This window comes from Solea solea, chromosome 9, assembly GCF_958295425.1.
Source record: "Solea solea chromosome 9, fSolSol10.1, whole genome shotgun sequence".
NCBI classification, from domain to species: domain Eukaryota; kingdom Metazoa; phylum Chordata; class Actinopteri; order Pleuronectiformes; family Soleidae; genus Solea; species Solea solea.
Genome location: NC_081142.1, coordinates 26,673,322 through 26,694,658, shown reverse-complemented (window position 1 = coordinate 26,694,658; position 21,337 = coordinate 26,673,322). Strand labels below are relative to the sequence as shown.

Sequence of the window (21,337 nt, the reverse complement as noted above, 5' to 3'; positions counted from 1 at the left end):
ACTCAGGGACCGGGACAGATGGGACAGCAGGAACTTGAGAGATCCTGCCGACCGACCGACCGACCGACCGACTCCACCAACAATAATAATAATAAAGCCGCTCTTCTGGAAGGAGAAGCTCCGCGTTTCTCTTGTTTTTCACCAGCAGACGATTCAGACCTGGACAAACTGTAAGGTGAGTCACTTCAGCTTCTCTTAAACGTTGATTTCAGCTTCAGGAATGTGAGACGAGTGGTTTAATGTAAGTGTTTGAGCTATTTTTACATACAAGTCTTCAGTCACATTCAAACATGAAGCTTCTCTGTCATGATTTTCATGACTGCATGTTGTGTTTTATTCTATTTTCAATGTGTGACACTTGTATTTCTTTTTCTTGTCATTTTAATATTTTGTCCAGGTTAAAAATGATTTTAATCTCAATATATACACATATATACAATACATATAGTCTCTTTTTAAAGGGGTTTATTTGTATTAAATGTTTATAATAATAAGAGGTAGTGGAAATTGTGACATCACTGACAAAACAAAATGGCTGACAGACTTATAATTCATTTTTTACTTTACCATGTTTCATTTTTGTTCCATGTCCATTATTCCAACTTGTATATTAGTATATAAAAGTAAAGTAAATTAATATAATATAATGTTTTCATATCGGCCTCCACATGTTTTTACTGCATCCTCATTCATGCTCCTTTTGCTTGATTTTCAAAATAAAGTAAGCAGGTTGTTCAACAGTTTCCTTCTTCAGTGAAACAGTTGTTTCTACATTCATATTTAATCAGCTCAGTGTTGTTGTCATATGATAATGACACGTTTGAGCAAATGTGTCATTTTATTCCTCTTTAACCCAGTCTTACCTGTGTGTGTGTGTGTGTGTGTGTGTGTGTGTGTCTGTAACACAGCCCAGGAGATTAAAAATAACAACAGCTGGTCTTCAGGACGCCACGAGGCGTCGAGTGTTAGACGTATATTTTTCTCTCTCTCGTCATCCGAGTCTGAAACAGCAGAAACAAGTTTTCCCTCCTAAACTAAACACACACACACACACACACACACGATGACTCACCTGTGATACACATGTGTCACATGTTAACTCGAGATAAATAGATGAATGTATTGATCGCTGTGAGGTAAATTCATGGAAAGAGGCACAAATAAATCTTCTATTTTCTATAAGAACACATATATACTTGGTTTTATATACCTTATGTTTGAATGTGGAAGTAATTAGCAGTTAGGAAAAGAAGCATTTGGATTTAGTCACAACAATAATCCGGACTTAATGGTTAAATGTTGCTGTGTTGATATTTTGTGGGATTTTTAATACGACTCTTTTTGTATTTTCCAGGATGCAGGACGGGAGTTGGAATCAGCCACTCCCCTTCTCTCTGCTACTAAAAGACTCTGCAGGAGCAGCAGCAGCAGCAGCAGCAGTGGGCGGGGCTTTGGAGGGCGATGGGGGTGTGTTTTCGGAGGCGTCGTCTGATGGTGAACTCTACCTGGACTCTGTACCAGAGCTGGATTCTGGAGACGGGGACTTTGCGGATCTTACGGAGTTCTTAAGCGCGGACGAGATTAATCGCAGTCTGGATCTGGCCTTCGAGTCCTTTGGGGACTCGTGCGAGGATCTGGACGAGGATCTACCTACACCGAGTGCCCAGACGACCGAGAACCTCACTACAACCCCCGACCTGCAACACCAGAACAAAGTCCTCCTCTATGCAGATGATAACGCAGCGGCTAAAGTCACCTCCAGCCAGAAGGCTGCCCTCAGCAAACCTGCACAGGTGCCCAGCGAAGCTCCGCCCCCTGCCGAGAACCTCGTCCGACAAAAGTCCATCCAGCCGCTTTACAGGCAGGATAAACCCCGGCTGCTTTATGCCGGACTGGAGCTAAACGACCGCGCGGCCTCAGCCACAGAGTTCTGCAGCCGCGCCGCTACATTTATCGAGGAGCTGTCGTCCATTTTCAAAGGTTCCGCTCACCTGGAGCAGCAGGTGGAGGATGACTCCTCCTCCCCCGACAGCGGCTACCTGTCGCCCCGGAGCCAGAGGCCGGTGTCGCAGGGCTCGGCCTCCACTGCTCCACTACCTCCCAACAGCGAGCCGGATGCGGGCCAAGGGGGAGGGGCCTCAGCAGCTGCAGCAAGGTTCCAACAATCTGGTGCTGCCACCTACACCAAACCTCTGTCTCCGCCCCAGTTCGTCCAGAAGCTGAAAAGTCAGGAGGTAGCTGAAGGAAGTCCCATCCGTCTGGAGTGTCGAGTCATAGGAAACCCACTTCCACTGGTCAGGTGAGTTTCACCTCATTTATGTTTTTTTTTTGTGTGATTTTGCTGACACAAAATCAGCAATGACTCTGCTCTGATCGCCCCCTGCTGACACGAACTAGCCTAAGACTCAGAGGATCGTTTTCAGTGAAAACATGGCTGCCAGCAGGGACACGAAGGACAGATTTCTGACACTGAACAAAAGACTCACCTAATAAAATCTCTGTCAGTTTAACTTAACAATATCTGTTCACGTCTTTATCTCACTGTTACACAGACGTCTGTAAACCACTCACTCTCCCACACCAAAGTCCATAGAGAAAATCAGTGATTTTAACTGCGGAGACACAGCAGCTGTTGCTCCTCTGCTGCCTCGTGTGGTCACTTTGTGTCACTGAGGTCAATCTGAACGTTGGATTTCAAACACTGAAGTGACAAAATAAGACATTTGAGCTTAGTGATGGAGGTAGCAGTGGATCAACAACTGCTGAAAATCACTGATTTTCTCTCTGGACTTTGGTGTGGGGGAGTGAGCGCTTTATAACGTTAGTAAAGTCAGTCTAATGATGAGATAAGCTGGTTTATTTTTCAACTTTTAACTTCCTTTCCTCTTGTTATGTACAGTAATACATTACAATCAGATTATTCTAGTTCATACCCACCACTAGAGGGCAGTCTATAAGGGTTAACAATCCCCTTTGTGTCCATAAATAGCCCCAAAAATGTCCTTAAGATATTTGGTTAACCTTAAATGTTTATTTCCTTGTGTCATCACTGGCAGCCATGTTTTCACTCATGGCGTATGATACGATACTCACTATCTGTATTGGTCCGATATTTGTATTTGTATCGGTCATGTTGTCGTGTTGTGGGCGGTTCATTTCTCCATTTGTTCATTTGTTCATTTACACAGTTGGAGAATCGTGTCTTTGAAATAGCTTCAAATGGCACAAATGTGTAGTTTAAAAGGTCTAAAATGAGTGTTTTTGGCATCAGTCGTGGACACGAAAACATTTTTATTTTGTCATCCCTACAAACAAGTAATGTTTAATTGAGAAAATCACTGTTAGTTTCAGCAGTAAACAAGACTGAATGTCAGGATTTATCTTCTGTGACCTGGTTGATCAGGTTAGTGAGGTGTGTGTGAGTCTTCCATGTGTTTACAAGGGTTTACAAGTGTGGGGTTAGTGTGTGGTTGTTGTTGCACTGGTAACCTGTGTCAGTCAGAGAATCTGTACCTGGTTGAAGTGTTTATTCCACTGAGAGGGCAGCAGCTCTGGTCCAGGTCATCAGAGAACTAAAAATACTCTCCTCTCTGATTTCCACAAGAGTCAGCCTCACACACACACACACACACACACACACACACACACACACACACACACACACACACACACACCGCTTCTCTGGTTGAATTTCACTTTCACTTTTGATTCATTTGTGGGTGATTATGTACAACAGAATTCACACGGTGGTACATGTGGCCAGCACTGTTGCCTCACAACAAGATCCCGGTTTTGTCTTCTCTGTGAGGAGTTCGGAGGTTAAATGGACTCTGAACTGACTGAGGTGTGAATGTGAGAGTGAATGCTTGACCCTCATGTGGAGGATGAAGCGGTAAACAATGAATGAATGAATATTTACAACAGTGATGTTAAGAGTTTTATGTTCTTGCTGCAATTCACTAAATACACGAGCGTTGCTTTTGTGGCAGTGGAAAAACCTACGTCATCTTCAGCGCACATTATCGAAACGCGTCTTTATCTCACTGTTAGAACAGGAAACTGAAGTCTGTAAAGCACTCACTCTCCCGAACCAAAGTCCACAGAGAAAATCAGTGATTTGAGCTGCGGGGACACAGGAGCTGCTGCTCCTCTGCTGCCTCGTGTGGTCACTGAGGTCAATCTGCACGATTTCAAACACTGAAGTGACAAAATAAGACATTTGAACTTAGTGATGGAGGCAACAGTGTGTGTGTGTGTGTGTGTGTGTGTGTGTGTGTGTGTGATGTAGAAACTGCAACTAACCATTATTTTCATCATCGATTCAATAATGAAAAAAGGATTAATCGATTAATAATCGATTGATCAAGTAAATGTTTCAGCTCTACTGGGATGTTAAAATCACTGATTTTCTCCATGGACTTTGGTGCTGGAGAGTGAGTGTTTTACAAACTCTCCACCGGAAGTCTAAAATGACGGAACATATAAGATAAACTTAGACTTATGCTGACATTATATAATAAAATGTGATATAATTGAATTGGATTATATCTACGTATATATATATATATATAGATACATGTATTTATGTGTGTCTTGAACAGTACTGCACTGAATTATGAATAAATATGTTATTAAATGCTGATATATAACACAAATTGACATTATTAGTTTGTTGTTTTTGAAATCTTAATATCTTCCTGGCCTTTTTAAACTAATTTGAGTTTCAACAGTTCTTATCTAGTCTTGACTTTTGTTTCAATAAACTTTCTAGAATAAGTTTGTGTGATCACACGACAGAACAAGCAGCAGCAGCAGCTCTGTGAGGAGGGGCGGAGCCTCTTCTGTGGCTGTATTAATAGTCCTGAGGCCGACAGGAGCCGGGCACAGGAATGCAGGCTATGCAGTGACCAGGCTTTTTTTCAGTGGCTCTCCTCTCACCTTCTTGGGGAATATGAAGGTGTTAGCATGTGTGAAGAGTCTCACTCATGTTTTATAACTAAAGACAAGGCGCCATTATACTCATAATTCTTCTCCCTGTAATTTCATTATGTTATGTTTAATTTACAGCTGTATTTTAGTCACATTTGTGCAACAGTTTATTGCTTTTTGTATTGCAATAGTGTGTCATGTTACAGTGTAATGAAAGATAGTTATCACATACACAGTTTTTAATTAACTCCACTGTCCAGTTAGACCTTTCTATAAGGCTGCAAAGATCATTAATCAGTGACTAAATTAACCGCCACCTATTTTGACAAATGATAAATCTTCTTTTTTTATGTAATTAAAACCAGTTTTTCTGATTTTTTTTAGCTTCTTAATTGTGGATATTTTCTGGTTTCTTTGAAAGAAATCAATAAAACTGAATCATTTTAGTTTGTGAACAAAAACAAGACATTTGACAACGTCAAGATTGTGAGGTTTGAGAAACACTCATTAACATTTATAAACATTTTATGGACCAAACAACGATTAATGAAGAGATTATGATAGATTATGAAGACAATAATTTACTACAGCATCATTTTTCTATGTATAAAAAAGGTCATTATGTTATGCAACAACAACATGAGCTAAGTTAACCTAACAGTGTATTTATGCAGTGTTTATATCATCATAAATAGTGGGACTCTATGTTTGGACACAGTTCCAGCTCAAGCACGTAGATTATTTTTGGTTAACTTTTGTTGATTACTAAGTGTGGACACTAGATGGCAGCAAATGACTTACTTTTTAAACTGTAGCATAAAAGACAAGAAAATCCACACATTGATATAAAGAGATAGAATGTGATGAATAAAGAGCTGCAACTCTTAATAATGAAAAACAACCAGTGAGAAAAAAAGATTCTCAATTAATCTACGTCATTAATCAGTTTCACTGTTGTTTTTTATTTCATTTCTGTTGCACATTAACATGTTTAATCCCATTTTACTAAATGGAGTTTATTCCTCTTACTGTCAGTTTGTACCTGCAGCTGTTCCTGCTCAACAGCACAGAGAACACAACACATCCAGAAATCAGTGTGACAAAGATGAGTTCTGTGGCTTCTTACATTTAAATATGTGACAGTAATGAATGGTCTGACCTTTACGAGCCTCCGTCTCCACAGTCCTCCACCACACGCACCCCTAATTTAGAGGACAACTTGGGATTTCCCAGCTCTTCTTGTTCAGAGTCACAGAATGTAAGTTTGTGTCGCTTTGTAAACCACTCACTCTCCCACACACACACACACACACACACACACACACACACACCAAACCTCACAGAGAAGATCAGTGATTTTAACATCACACACACAGGAGTTGTTGATCCTCTGCTGCCTCCATCACTAAGTTCAAATTTGTTATTTTGTCACTTCAGTGTTTGAAATCCAACGTTCAGATTGACTTCAGTGACACAAAGTGACCACACGAGGCAGCAGAGGACGAGCAGCTCCTGTGTTTTCTCTCTGGACTTTGGTGTGGGAGAGTGAGTGCTTTACAAACTTCAGTTTCTTGTTGGAAAAGTGGGAAAGTTCATCACTTCCGTCCTTTTTTTATCCCTAAACGAGATGCTGCAGTGTGTGTGTGTGTGTGTGTGTGTGTGCACCTGTAATAAAAAAGAAACCTTATTGAAACCAAGTGATTCTGAAGGAAAGCTAATTTTTCAGTAACATGGTAGCAGCCAGAAAGGGAAAATAATTTATTATAATATTATATATTACACCTGTAAATCATTTTAATGACAGAATTGTGTCGTGATGCATGATATTGGGCTTTTTGCCCCCTTTTTGCCCCACAACTGATACCGATATATATATATATCTAAGTTTTTGCCCCTGGGTCAGTCTGCAGAGGTCATTTCATTTCTTTAGTTCTAATTAATACATATTTTAAAACCGTTAACAGATAACTGGTACGTTTTTTCCCCTGCGTTCATCTGCAGAGGTTCTTTAGCCTCATAATATTTTTCATACTCATGTCACAGCAGTCGTTGATAAAAAACATTTCTACATTGTAGAAAATAAATAAACCTTAAAAATAAAAAGTTGTAGAGGGTGCTATCATAGAAGTCGAGGAGGTAAGAGTTTATTTAGCTACTGCTGGGTTAGGGTTACAGGGGAAACCCATATATATGTACGTTTTTTCTGCAGAGGTCATTTAGTCTTTTCATAGTTAGTATTTTTGATATTTGTTAAAACATTTTAAAGCCGATATCGTGCATTACTCATTAGTTTTCCAGTATATGTCTTAAACAAGGATATCAGACATACTGTTACTGTTCTCACAGACATTATATATTAATGATTTCATCTGTAGAAAAGCAGCTGTACTCGTGCCACGTTAAAGCTTCAACGGGCGGCGGCGCGCTCCAGCGGATCAGTTTCTGGCACACTGACGTTGTGCCACCATGATTTCCAGTCAGCGTTTTTCGTTTGTCTCGCAGCTGCAGCTGCGTCTTTGAAGGCCAGTGTGAGCAGGTGAAGCAGCTCCTCACCTCCACCTCCACCTCCTCGTCTCAGCAGCTCCCAGCGGTTTTTTTTCACGGCCGCTGAGGGAGACATTCCTGGTGGCGGGCGCTGGGCGCGGCACGAAGCTCTGCGGTGTTCTGTTTCTGAACGTCTGGTATTCTCCAGTGTGTCCTCACACACTGTGTTTTATGTAATGCCCTGTTTAAGATGATGAGGTGTATATATGTGTGTGTGTGTGTGTGTGTGTGTGTGTGGGGGAACCACTGGGTGCATTTTTTCACTCTGAGCTCATGTTGGACTTTCTTGACTCCTCTGAGGGCCCAGTTCTGGCCTAAAGATTAGTGGTTGGCATGAAACTCGTGAGCTTTTGCTGCTAAAGCGAGCGTTTCCGAGCAGACCCCAGAGTGTCGGTGTGAAGTCTGCTCGTGTGGCGCTTCAAAAGCTGCTGCTGCTGCTGCTGATGATGATGATGATGATGCTGCTGCTGCTGCTGCTGCTGCAGATCTCCAGCTGTGGCGTCAGTTCCTCAGCAAGCTATTTCAGGGCTGCTCTCCTGTGTCATTACAGACATTTCAGAACTGGACCTGGAGCTGAATGAGGAGGGACGGGCACTTCCACCACACACACACACACACACACACACAGAGGCCACGGCTTCTTGGTTTTTAACCAGAAGCTGAAAACCACAGGGGGAAGTTTTGGAAAAGAGAAGCTGCTGAAGATTTTTCTGCCCCTGAAACCGACACAAGGCGTCGTCTCCTCCTGACGCTGATGTCGGAGACGACGCTACGATAACTTGGCATAGTGTCATCGTCCTGGTCTGAGTTTAACCCAGACGTGAGAGGCACACAGACGTGTAATCCAACGAGTTATTTTTGCAGATTTTGTCTTTCTCTTGTGCTGGAGTCTGCACGACACTGGAAACCCTGACACTGCAGTTAATGTCTCTCTGTATATTATATATATGTATATTATTACATCTATGGTGACATGAGACAGTAGTATCTCCTGCTTTTAAAGGCTGTCGCATTGATAATCATCACATTTATTACACTAAATGCTAATAATGAGTACAAAAAATACATGGTATCAACAAAATGATATTTAAAAACATGACTTAATAACACTTGTTTATTTTTAAGGCTAATTATTTGAGTTTGACCACATTTATAGTTAAAGCAGGTAAATATCCTTCATTTCAAGAAATAAAGCAGGTTTTATCTGAAATAAAAGGTGAGTGTATATTTTAAAGATCTTAAACAGAAGATGATATAGAAGCACAAGAAACACCCAGCCCTATCTAAATCAACACTTTTATTTTGAAATTCTTGAAATTTAAATTATTGGAATATTATGATGGAATATCCAATTCAAAGTGAGCCATACGGTGGTGTAGTGGTTAGCACTCTCGCTTGCAGCGAGAAGACCCGGGTTCGAGCCCCGGTCGGAACAAGGGCCTTTCTGCATGGAGTTTGCATGTTCTCCCCGTGTGTGCGTGGGTTCTCACCGGGTTCTCCGGCTTCCTCCCACAGTCCAAAAACATGCAATGTGGGGATAGGTAAATTGAACACTCTAAATTGACCATAGGAGTGAGTGTGAGAGTGAATGGTTGTTTGTCTCTATCTGTGTGTGGCCCTGCGATGGACTGGCGAACTGTCCAGGGTGTACCCCGCCTATCGCCCGATGTAGCTGAGATTGGCACAGCACCCCCCGCGACCCTCTGGTAGAGGATAAAGCGGTAGATGATGATGATGATGATCCAATTCAAAGTATTTATTGTCATATGCACAGTAAAGAAACACGTTTCCCTGTACAATGAAATTCTTACTTTGCTGTCCACTCAAAATACCAGCAAAAAGTAAACAAGAAATAGCATTAAAAAATGTACATATAAGGAAAAATAATAAATATTGAAAAAAAAAAAATATATATATACATATATATACGTATATATATACATATACCCTAGTAGTGCAAAGGTGCTGTGCTCAAGTAACAGGTGTAAAGTGACAATGACAGATTTAAAGTGACAAGTGATGTAAACAGATGACTTTAGTGTAGTACATTCAGCTATTGAGGATTCTGATGGCAGTGGGGTAGAAAAAGTTCTTAAAACGGTCTTCCTGCATTTCACACTCCTGTACCTCCGTCCTGAGGGCAGGAGTGTCAACAGTCCATGTTGTGGGTGCGTGTTGTCCTTGATGATGGTGGCAGCTCTCCTGTTGTGGACTCTGTGGTGGTAGATGCTGTGCAGAGAGGGCAGTGGAGACCTGGTGATCCTCTCAGCTGTCTTTACCACTCTCTGCAGGTGTTTGCGGTCCATGGCCGTAGTGCTGCCGTACCACACGGTGATGCAGTTGGTCAGGCTGCTGTCTACAACGCAGCTGTAGAAGTTTCTGAGGATCTTTGTAGACATGCCAAACTTCCTCAGCCTCCTCAGGAAATACAGTTGTTAGATTAGATAGAACTTTATTGTCATTGTACAACATACAACGCAATTAAGGTGCAGCTCCAGCAAGTGTTTTTAAGGGGACAGATAACCCGTCACCAAAAGAAGAAACCCCCAAAAAAATAAAAAAATGTACATATAGTGCAGACACACACACACACTCTCTTACACAACCCAATAAATAATATAAATAAAGCTAAGATATGTAAACAGAAATGTAAAACAGGCCCTATAGTGTAGTGAGGAACATATACATGAGTGAGGTAGAAATAAATAGACAGCAGCTTAAAATGGAGGTGCAAAATATGGGACAGCAGATCCTAAAGTGCAGAGTAGAACATTCACAAGGTATGTACACAGCTACGCATACACACACACACACACTCAGTGACCCACTACGGAAGGTGGTTTGAGAGTTCAGTGTTCATTGTTCTGATGGCCCAGGGGAAGAGGCTGTTGGTCAGTCTGGAGGTGCAGGTTCTGACTGACCTGTATCTTCTGCCTGATGGAAGCAAACGGAACAGGTGGTGGGTTGGATGGGAGGGGTCGGAGAGGATAGCTCTGGATCGGCTGAGACAGCGGGTGGTGGAAGGTGGGAGGTGCAGGTCCAGCAGCTTCTCTGTCAGAATGTCCGGTGTTATTGTGTTGAATGCTGAGCTGTAGTCTATGAAAGGTGCTCTTACATAGTTTCCAGGATGTTCCAGGTGGCTCAGTGTGGTATGCAGGGTGATGGCAATGGCGTCCTCAGTGGAGCGGTTCCTCCTGTAGGCAAACTGGTGGGGGTCGAGAGCAGCAGGGAGACAGGTCTTGATGTCCTGCAGGACCAGCCTCTCGAAGCATTTCATCACCACAGATGTCAGAGCAATGGGCCTGTAGTTCCTGGGGTCGCTGTTGCCAGATGTTTTGGGGATGGGGATGGGGATGATGGTTGCGGTTTTGAGGCAGGTCGGGACAACCGCTTGGATGAGTGAGAGGTTGAAGACTGTGTTGAGGATCCCTGTGAGCTGGCCAGCACATTCAGCGAGATCCTTTCCACACACTCCGTCGGGTCCAGTGGCTTTCCTCTGTTTCACCTAGCACAGTACTCTCCTCACATCGTGTTCTTGGAGAGTCAGTGAGGTGGTGCTGAAGGCTGCGTGGGCACTGGTGGCCTGTGGGCCTCAAAGAGAGCAAAGAAACTGTTGAGTTCCTCAGCCATGGAGGTATCAGCGCTGGTGGTGGGGGTGTTAGTGCCCTAATAGTTGGTCATGCTCTGGATCCCCTGCCACACCTGCTTGGGGTTATTGTCCTGTAGGTGTCCCTCTATTTTCCTCCTGTGTTGGTCCTTAGCAGCTCTGATGCCTCTCTTTAGATCTGCTTTGGTGTGGGAGTACAGCTCCTTGTCCCCCATTTTAAAGGCTCTGTCGCGGGCTTTGATGAGGTGTCACACGTCGCTTGCCATCCAGGGTTTTTGGTTGGGGAAAACCCGGCAGCGCTTTTCCACTGTGACTCCATAACAGAAAGAGATGTAGGACAGAACAGATTGTGTGTACTCTTCAACGTTCTTACTCTCAGACAGGGTCCACTTGGTGACACTGAAGCAGTCTTGCAGTTGGGAGACAGTGTGTTCTGGCCAGGTGTTGATCCTCTTTATGAGGGGTTTGGATCTCTTTCTGATGGGGACGTAGGCTGGGACGAGGTGGAGTGAGAGATGGTCTGATTGTCCAATATGAGGCTGTGGCACTGCTCTGTATGCCTGTTTGATGTTGCAGTAAACATGATCTAAAATGTTCTTCTCCCTGGTTGGACATTTGACAAACTGATAGAATTTAGGAAGAACTGTCCTTAAGCAGGCTTGATTAAAATCACCAGCGATAATGTGTGCACCGTCTGGATGAGTTTTCTGTAGCTTAGTGATATTGTTATGGAGGAGTGTTAGCATCGGGGGCTATGTAAACAGCTGTAATGTATATACATATATACGTATATACATATATACTGTATATACATTATGAGAAGACAAATATATGAGAAGACAAATATATGAGAAGACAAATGAGAAGACAAATATGTTATTGTTAGGGTTAGTTCACTTTTATTATATTATATTATATTATATTATATTATATTATATTATATTATATTATATTATATTATATTATATTATAAATGAATGAAACATAACATTCAACCACTAAAACTTAACTTTTCTGTTCAGGAATGCAAGTAAATAACTATAATTTAGTCAAGAAATGGTGACGATATTTATTATCCTTTCTGGGTTTATTTGTAAAACAGTGCATTTGACAATAATACTTATATTTTAGCATTAAAAACATGATTTTGGTTCAAGAGCTTCTACATACTGGTGTATTAACCATTACAGAAACATAAAAAATGTTTTGTGATAATCACTGTATATTATAAAATACATATTAGAATTGGACTTAAAGTTAAACTTCATTCTTTAGTAGAGAGAGAACCAGTAAAAGTATAACTTTGTCCCTCAGGTTGTTTGAGTTTGAAACCTCTGTCGTACACAGAGTGAAACAGCCTTGCTCTGAGGTCACGGCAGGTGACCTTCTGCTGACTCATGCCTGAGCCTCACTGTACCGTTGTTTCAGGAGAAAGGCAGCCATTTTATTCTGATTTGATCTCTGCAGAAGAAGAAGAAGAAGAAAACAGGGCTGGTATTTTTATACCTGCTTTTTTTGAGCATGATGTCATTTCATATGGAGACTTAAATAATGAGAGAATCCTGAGTGCGTGTGTGTGTGTGTGTGTGTGTGTGTGTGTGCAGTGAAGTGAGCATTCCTGAAACATGAAGACATGTAAGGAGGAACTGAAACTCGCTGATACTGGACACAGATTCTGCGAGGTGATGCCAGGTTGTCACTTTGACGTATCGTCCAGTTCTCGCCGTCCTGATAACGCAGGACGTGTGTTGTTTGTACACGTGAAAAAAAGATGTCGTACGAGGTGAAAATGTGTGCGATACTTTCATGTGTCGCCGTGGACGGACACACGTCAGCGATATTCCTCACTCCTACGTTAATGACCGATGTGACGGATGGAGCTGTCGTGTCTCTGCCTCTGGAGACTCAGTGTGAAGTTTCACCCGGAGAGGTGAGACTTTTCCTTCTCCTCTTCCAGCTCTGGAGTCCAGGAGGCTTGACCCCCTCACACACACACACACACACACACACACACAGTCCCAGCATTGTCCCTGATCCAGTTACACATGTTCTCCCTGACATACAGTGAACCAGGCTCCTCACGACACCCATGAAGACTGGCTTTAATTTGTCTTTCCATTAATCATCATTAGTGAAGACTGTATGCATTAAAGTTCATTATGTGAGTTTATTTTCATTGGCACGTTTCATGACAAGGTAAAGGAATAGTTCAGTTTTTTTTAGCTGCTTACACAGCACAGTTAACGTGTATCTAAACGAGAGGTGTGCGTCACGATACCATACACAATACATAGTCCACGATACCGATAATATCACGATACATTGATTCTGTGATCATCAATATATAACGAGACAACCATATTTTGACGATAAGAAAATAACACAGTAAAACCAATAAAGCTGCAGTTTGTAAATGTTTTTCAAATTTTGTTGTTGATGAACAAAAACACAGACCAAAAGTTATGAATGGTGATAAAAGACATATTAAGTTATTAAGTAATAACAAAAAGACACTTAAACTACAGACAGTTGCACAGTATCAACATGCCCAAGAAAACCTTTTACAGAACATTAAATTAAAATGTTTCACTGTCTGTGAAAGAAGTTTGTAAACCACTCACTCCCACACACACACACACACACACACACACACTCACACACACACTGCTGCCTCCATCACTAAGTTCTAATGTCTTATTGTCACTTCAGTGTTTGAAATCCAACGTTCAGATTGACCTCAGTGACACAAAGTGACCACACGAGGCAGCAGAGGAGCAGCAGCTAAAATCACTGATTCTCTCTGTGGACTTTTGTGTGGGAGAGTGGAGGATTAACGCTGAGCGAGGAGTGTGTAGGAGTGCGTAGCCTCTTGTAACCCAGCTTATTGGGTCTTCTCCAGTTTCAGTCATGGTTTTAGAGAAGACACAGACATACTGTACCGCCTGTATCTGAGCCAGATAATGGTAAAACAAACTGTAGCAGTCTAGACCGCTCGTAATGTTTCATAACAGCACAGTAATAAAGTTTATTCCTTTATTTTAATGATATTTCAGCTGAGCTTTGTGAAGGTATGACCACATGTGCAGCTTTCTGTTGTAGTTTGTTTTGAATAAATGAGGAAAAAGAAAAGTCAGATGAAAAGGAACTGTATATTGAGGACACGTGTGTCTGCCTGTTTAATCACACAACTGTTGAATGGTTGGATTGACAGGCTTCAGACTTGGCAGGTGACCTACTAACTTACTTTCTTTGGATAATAAGAGAACTTCTTATTAGATGTCTTATTAAGAAATCTAAAATGTGATTAAGAAGTTTGAAATGCGGGGGCAGAGTTGTACAAATTATTAATAAGGAGAAGAAGGAAACCTGAACACTCAGTTTTATACCTCTCAGTGATTCCTGAACCAGGACCAGAACCTCTTACGTCTTTGACCAAACTGAAATCACATTTCGTGCTTGTTCTCTGTGAGAAAACCTGTGATTTCTCAAGTTTCTGTTGCATGTTTTTGTTTCGAAAAAGGTAACTCAATATTCTCTGGAATATGTCATGAATTTAACTTAATAAAAGGAGGAATGTTTTCATTCCGTCTGTGATGTGATGTACGGTCAGTAAATTGTCCCAGAACGACGCACTGAGGCGAGAAAGAGTTAAAAAAAGAGAGAATGAAAGAAAGACGGAAAGAAAGGAGAGAAAGAGGAGACGGAAATGGGATTTGTAGAGAGTTATATAAGTGGATCAGTGACAGTTGAAGAAGTGGAATAGCAGATTGAATATGAAGCATGTCTGTTGTGGACAAAGGCGGCAGTCATGCACGGCAGGAGGACGGTAATCCAAGAGGATGTGCAGAGGCCGCGCCATAAATCTTTACTCTGTCTCTCTCTCTCTGTCTCTCTCTGTGTCTCTCTCTGTGTCTCTCTCTGTGTCTCTCTCAGTCTCTGTCTCTGTCTCTCGCTCTCTCTGTGTTCCACCTCACTGCCAAACATGAACACACCAACCACGACCGCAAACCACCCACCGTGACGTCACTCACTGGTTTGGGAACCAGCATTTTGAAGCTTCCTGAGCTACCACAACATGCCAACAGCTCGTACTGTCATTGGTCATACACTAGGGGTGTGATCATCCATCCGTCCATCCCTCGTCATCCGAGATCAGGTCACAGGGTTAGCAGCTGTAGCAGGAGGCCCCAGGTTCTCCCAGGCCAGTGAGGAGATATAATCTCTCCATCTAGTCTTTCTGTCCCGATGTCTCCTCCAAGTTGGACGTCTAGGAACACCTAAACACCAACTGAGAGGGCAAATGTTTGACGTGCAGAAGGAAGGAAAAAAGGGAGAGGTTTGTGGGTTCAATGATGATTGTGGTTTATTGACAAAAATAAAGAGACAAAAAAAATGGGCAACATGATTTAAGAATCCTTTTAAATGCTGTGCTGCACTGTGTCCAATGACCCTGAAAATACTTTACCAACAAAACTCATCCTTTGATCAAAGTATTAGTGTAATCGGCTCCTACAATGCTCATTTCACCTTCTTGAAAGTACCGTCAATTTCGGCCTATTGATCACACCTGACTATAAGCTGCACCAGCTAAATTTTGCGTTTTTTGGACTGATTCCCCGGTATGGACCCGGCCTGTCCCCGACCTGTCTGCTCTGTTCCTGTCCCGGTGATGGACCCAGACTTCCGCCCCCTGACTACGGGTTCTGCAGCTCCCCGTCTGTCTTCTGTCTGCTTGTTGTGAGGGAACAGCTCAGCCTCAGGTCCATTTCCTGCTGACTCCTCAGGGATCACCGGCTGTGCTGTCTTTGAACTGTCCTTTGAAAAGGTGTCTGCCTGCGTGTGCTCCCTACCTTTTACAATTATTACACAGTCTAATACGTTAACCTAATGTGTCACTTCCTGTTTTGGTCTCATGCACATGAATATTTTGCACTAACTGGATAATAACAACTTTTGCGTTTTACACAAAACACTTTATCAAGTTCAGGAACTGGCGAAACAAAAAGGTTTTGAAGGTTTGAGTCACTCGAGCCTCGAGGGTCTGATCCACAGCTGTGCCGCGAACAGTGAGCGCTGCTTCACATTCATGTGTTCACCTGTTACATGACGCCGCTCGCTCATCACACTTGAAGGCTCAGCCATTAGTTTACAGTAATCTGCCTCTGGATGAGATGTTTCAGGATCTTAGTGGGATTCTTATGTGGCTGCCAGAGTTTGCTGTGAAGTCGAGCCCGATTCAATTATGTTTCTGAGAAGTACTCAAGTGCTGGAATGTGTGTGTGTGTGCGTGCGTGTGTGTGTGTGCGTATGTGTGTGTGTGTGTGTGTGTGTGTGTGGATTGAAATGACGAGCAGTGTTGTAATCTCCATGATACGCAGGTGTACACTGCAAAACAACATGCTGTATATGCCACTTTAATCTCACTGTGAACCACTCACTCTCCCACACCAAATTCTCCCGTACGCTGAGTCACAGACACAGAGGCGACTCAGCGGGAGTGAGTGATGACAGTGCTGTTGTGTGTGTGTGTGTGTGTGTGTGTGTGTGTGTGTGTTTTACCCACTGAACAAAATACTCTCTACATCAGTTTAAGTCTACGACGTCTTTATCTCACTGTTACACAGACGTTTCCAACAAGAAACTGAAGTTTGTAAAGCACTCACTCTCCCACACCAAAGTCCAGAGAGAAAATCAGGGATTGTAGCTGCGGGGACACAGCAGCTGCTGCTCCTCTGCTGCCTCGTGTGGTCACTGTGTGTCACTGAGGTCAATCTGAACGTTGGATTTCAAACACTGAAGAGACAAAATAACACATTTGAACTTAGTGATGGAGGCAGCAGTGTGTGTGTGTGTGTGTGTGTGTGTATGTGTGTGTGCGTGCGTGTGTGTGAGATGTTAAAATCACTGATTTTCTCTGTGGACTTTGGTAAAAACGTACATTTCCAGTGAACGCACAAGTGTGTCTAACAGTGAGATAAAGTAGTGAACATATTCTTATGATATTGTAGACTTTGATTTTATGAGTTGAGTCTGTGTTTTGGGCTGATTTTCAGCTCACAGCTCACTCCTCTGTCACCACAGTTTGTTTGTTTTTTTTTAAAAAACCTGAACTTTCCCTTTAACGGCGTAAAAGTGTTCATACATATTCTGCACTTGTCCTCATGTCCATGTGACAGGAGGACAGATGTTTGACATCACAACTTTGTCTCAAGTTAATGTTGCTGTTTTTAAGCTCAGTGCTCCAGAGACACTGAGAGACACGGAGAGACACTGAGAGACACGGAGAGACTCTGAGAGACACTGAGAGACTCTGAGAGACACTGAGAGACACTGAGAGACTCTGAGAGACAGTGAGAGACACTGAGAGACACGGAGAGACACTGAGAGACTCTGAGACACAGTGAGAGACACTGAGAGACTCTGAGAGACAGTGAGAGACACGGAGAGACTCTGAGAGACAGTGTCTCTTTCTTTGTCTCTGTCTGTGTCCTGGATCAGTGGAGTCCACGTTGTCTCTGTCCTGGGTCAGTGGAGTCCACGTTGTCTCTGTCCTGGGTCAGTGGAGTCCACGTTGTCTCTGTCCTGGGTCAGTGGAGTCCACGTTGTCTCCAGGTGCAGTTTATGACTCAAACTTTTACACAGAAGAAGAAACAAACTTCACCACAAACACACAAACATCTGTCTCCATGACGACCGTGTCAGAGTCTGGCCACAAAACTGAGCAGAGAGACACAGTCTGTAATTCTGATTTTTTATTATTATTATTATTATGACTTTAAACATTCAGGCCAGTGTTAAATGACATTATTTGTATTTTTATAGTTTGAACTTTTTATTGTTTTAATGAAATCATAAAGAAAATATATTTGGATTATTCTCTTTTTAGTTTTTTTACATTTGTGTTTTTACCTTGTTAGTTTTTATCATTTAAACTTTTTTTATCCTATAAATTCTCTCTCTTTCTTTCTTACTTTTGTTGTAGCAGCAGTTTACAAAGGTAAATATTTGCAGTGACTGATCAATGCCTGTGAATGTACATTTATATCAGTCAGTCAGTGTGTGTGTGTGTGTGTGTGCGTGCGTGTGTGTGTGTGTGTGCGTGCGTGTGTGTCTGTCTGTTACTAACCAGCTGCTGTAAACTCGTTCTTCCCTATTTAGATTGTGACTTGTGTGAGTTATTTTGGTTGAGTTCAGGCATGTGGACTTTAATAAGTAAGAGCTGCTATATTTCACACTCTGTCTGTTCTGTCTGTTCTGTCTGTGTCACACTGTTGTACCAACTGTACCAACTTATTTTTTACCATATTTCATTTGTGTGTGTTTTTAAATTCAATTTTTCCCATTTCCCAAATTCTGTTATATTTAATATCTCACACTTATTTAAGTAATAAAAATAAACCTATTTATGCAACTTTTCAAATGTCTCGTCAATTCAATTAAAACACCACATTGAGTAAGTGCAGGGGCAGTAGACCCACTTCTCTCTTTGTACACATAAACAATCTAAATGATCATGAGTCTGAGACACTGACACGTTGACAAAAAGAAGTTTGTGTCCTTATGTTAATCACTCACTCTCATCATAACCTAAACTCTTCCTTTAAATGAATGTTTCTGTGTTGTGATAAATTTGGCAGCTCTGTGTCTGAGCCCCGCCCCCCCCTCGCCCTCTGTCCTGTGTGTGTGTGTGTGTTGTCAGGAGGAGGAGCTTCCTCTCCTGTGATCACCATCAGTGTCGTTGCTTTAACTGGAGTTAGCGAAGCGTTTGTTACCTGGTGAAGTGACGACACGTGAGGTGAGTGACGGCCTGAGTCGCCATCTTTGATTGTGATGATGTCATTGTTTACAGGTTTATTCACTGGTTTAGTTTGACTTAATTACTCTTTTACAAGAACTCAAGTGAACTTTGCTTTTGGTTTTCTCTGCGCAAAAACATGTGAACGAACAGCTGATGTACACAGCTATTTTTGAATGAATGAATGAATGTTTTATTGTGTATAATCTCACTGATGATTTAATCATAAAAGGTGGAAATGATTTAGCAAATATCAATAATGATGTTGACGACGGTCACATCATTAAAGGGAATGTTTGACAATTGATTGTGATTTTTGAGCAGAAAACAAAGAATTTTTCTCTGAAATAACCTTGACTGATCTATATTCTGTTCTATGATGTTAGATCTTTACAGATCTATATTCTGTTCTATGATGTTAGATCATTACAGATCTTTATATATATATGTATATATATATATGTATATATATATATATATATATATACATATATATATACATATATATATATACATCTACAATCATGTGTGTGTGTGTGTGTGTGTGTTCTTGTATTTGTTGCCTCTTTAGGACCTTGTTTGTCCTTTATAGAGACCAAAACCTGGTCCTTATGAGGCAGAACTGGTTAAAGTTCAGATTGTGGTTATAGTTAAAGGTTTGTGACCAGGCTTTGTTTAGTCTGCTGAAATGAATGCAGTGTTCTAAGAATAGCTGCACAAACCAGTGTGTGTGTGTGTGTGTGTGTGTGTGTGTAGAGCACTGAGTTGTGTGTGTGTGTGTGTGTGTGTGTGTGTTTGTCGCTCAGCTGTTGCACATGTCTGTCACACACACACACACACACACACACACACACACACACACACACATGCAGTAATGTAGATCAAAGCACCTGTTTGAGTGCAGTCTTGTATGAAAGTAAAGGTATGTTACCAGAAAATGACTTTGGTAGAAGTTGAAGTCACTTTTTTATAATATTATGAACTGATTAATAATATTAATTGTAAAGTTCTTGTGTTTCAGGCACTTTACTCTTAAAAGATAAGAAATTAAATCAAATATGTGAGATCAAAGCAAAAGTATAAAAGATGTTAAAGATGAAATGTTTCTGCACTTTAAAGCAAGAAAGTGTCTGATGACAGTGTGTCAGAGATGAAGTGCTGCACTCACTCATTCCCTCGCTCATTCATTCATTCATTCATTCATTCATTCATACATGATTAAAACCACACACTGGATGATTCACTGGGACATTTGTCTGTTTGGCACTGACTTCATGAACAACGACAGTGGAGGAGAATCTGCCAACCTCCTCCTGCTCCTCCTCCTCCTCCTTCTCCTCCTTCTCCTGTTCCTCCTCCTCCTCCTTCTCCTGCTCCTCCTCCTCCCTCCTTCACCACTGTTATATTATCCTGAGCTGTTTCCGGTCCGTGTTCACAGAGTGTGTCAGTGTCATGTGCAGCATGTCCACAATATCCCATTGATCTCTGACCTGTCATCCTGCTCATGTTTTTTAACTTTTATTCTCATATTATTATTATTATTATTGCTATTATTATAGTATTATTATTATTATTTTTATTATTATTATTATTATTATTATTATTATTAGTGCGGATAATTCTGATGTGAATTTTTTGGGAAATAAACACAATGACACCGCTCGTCACCGGTCACTCGCTCTGATTGGTTTGCGTACACAGCTTAGGCAACATTAACTTAAAGTAAGGAAATCATCTTTATTGTCATGATACAAACGATGATCAGAGGTCCACTTCACCCATGTGTCCAACATTCTAACATGGTTTGATGTGAGAGTCTGCAGGAAACACACACATCGGGAATCGAACCCAGCACCTTCTTGCTGTGAGGCAACAGTGCTAACCACTACTAACCAGCGAGAACTCAAAGTATGCCTTTAATGTATGTGCACCTGGGTGACATGTGTTTAATGTGCTGTTTAATGTGCATGTGTTTGATGAAACGTCTTCTTCCAGCGCTGTTGCTTTCACTCAGCGTCCGTGAGAAGCACGAAACCCAATCTGCTTTCTATCCCGTCCGTGTTCACATGAACCATGTGGAAAATAAAAGCACATGGTTTTGGGTCAGTTTCAGCCGAAGCTCTATTGTAGTTTGTAATTATGTTCCTCGTGTCCAGTTGCACTTTGGTTGACTCGTGTGGTTCCACTGACTCCAAACTGAACTCTGAGAATCAGAGAATCAAAGCTGAGTGGACGTACACGTCAAATGTCTCGCTGTGATCGCTGATTGACTTGTGGGTGTTTTCTTTTTCATTCAAGTCTTTCATTTTGTTTTTTTCTTCTTTTGTTGAACCCTCGTTTGTTTCTTTTTTTCTTCTCTCCGGCTTCCACTGATTTGGCTTTTGTGGTGAAACTGAGCCTGAGCTTCATAAAACACATTTTTCCATCAACAGCAGCAAATAACAACAGGGTCAAACGAGGAG

The 21,337-nt window shown here is 41.7% G+C and overlaps 1 protein-coding gene across 5 annotated transcripts in view; it reads left to right on the top strand.

The window, feature by feature from the left end:
- Positions 1 to 21,337, top strand: part of palld (palladin, cytoskeletal associated protein) — a 74,518-nt gene continuing 53,181 nt past the window's right edge. For 3 of the 5 annotated variants that reach the window (XM_058637929.1, XM_058637930.1, XM_058637927.1), the window contains exons 1-2: positions 2 to 175; positions 1,355 to 2,299. In XM_058637929.1, coding sequence (XP_058493912.1) covers positions 1,356 to 2,299 — 944 coding nt within the window. In that variant the 5' untranslated portion in view covers positions 2 to 175; position 1,355. Of the gene's footprint in view, positions 176 to 1,354; positions 2,300 to 21,337 lie in introns of all 5 variants that reach the window. The other 2 variants (XM_058637933.1, XM_058637931.1) reach the window with 1 other exon arrangement.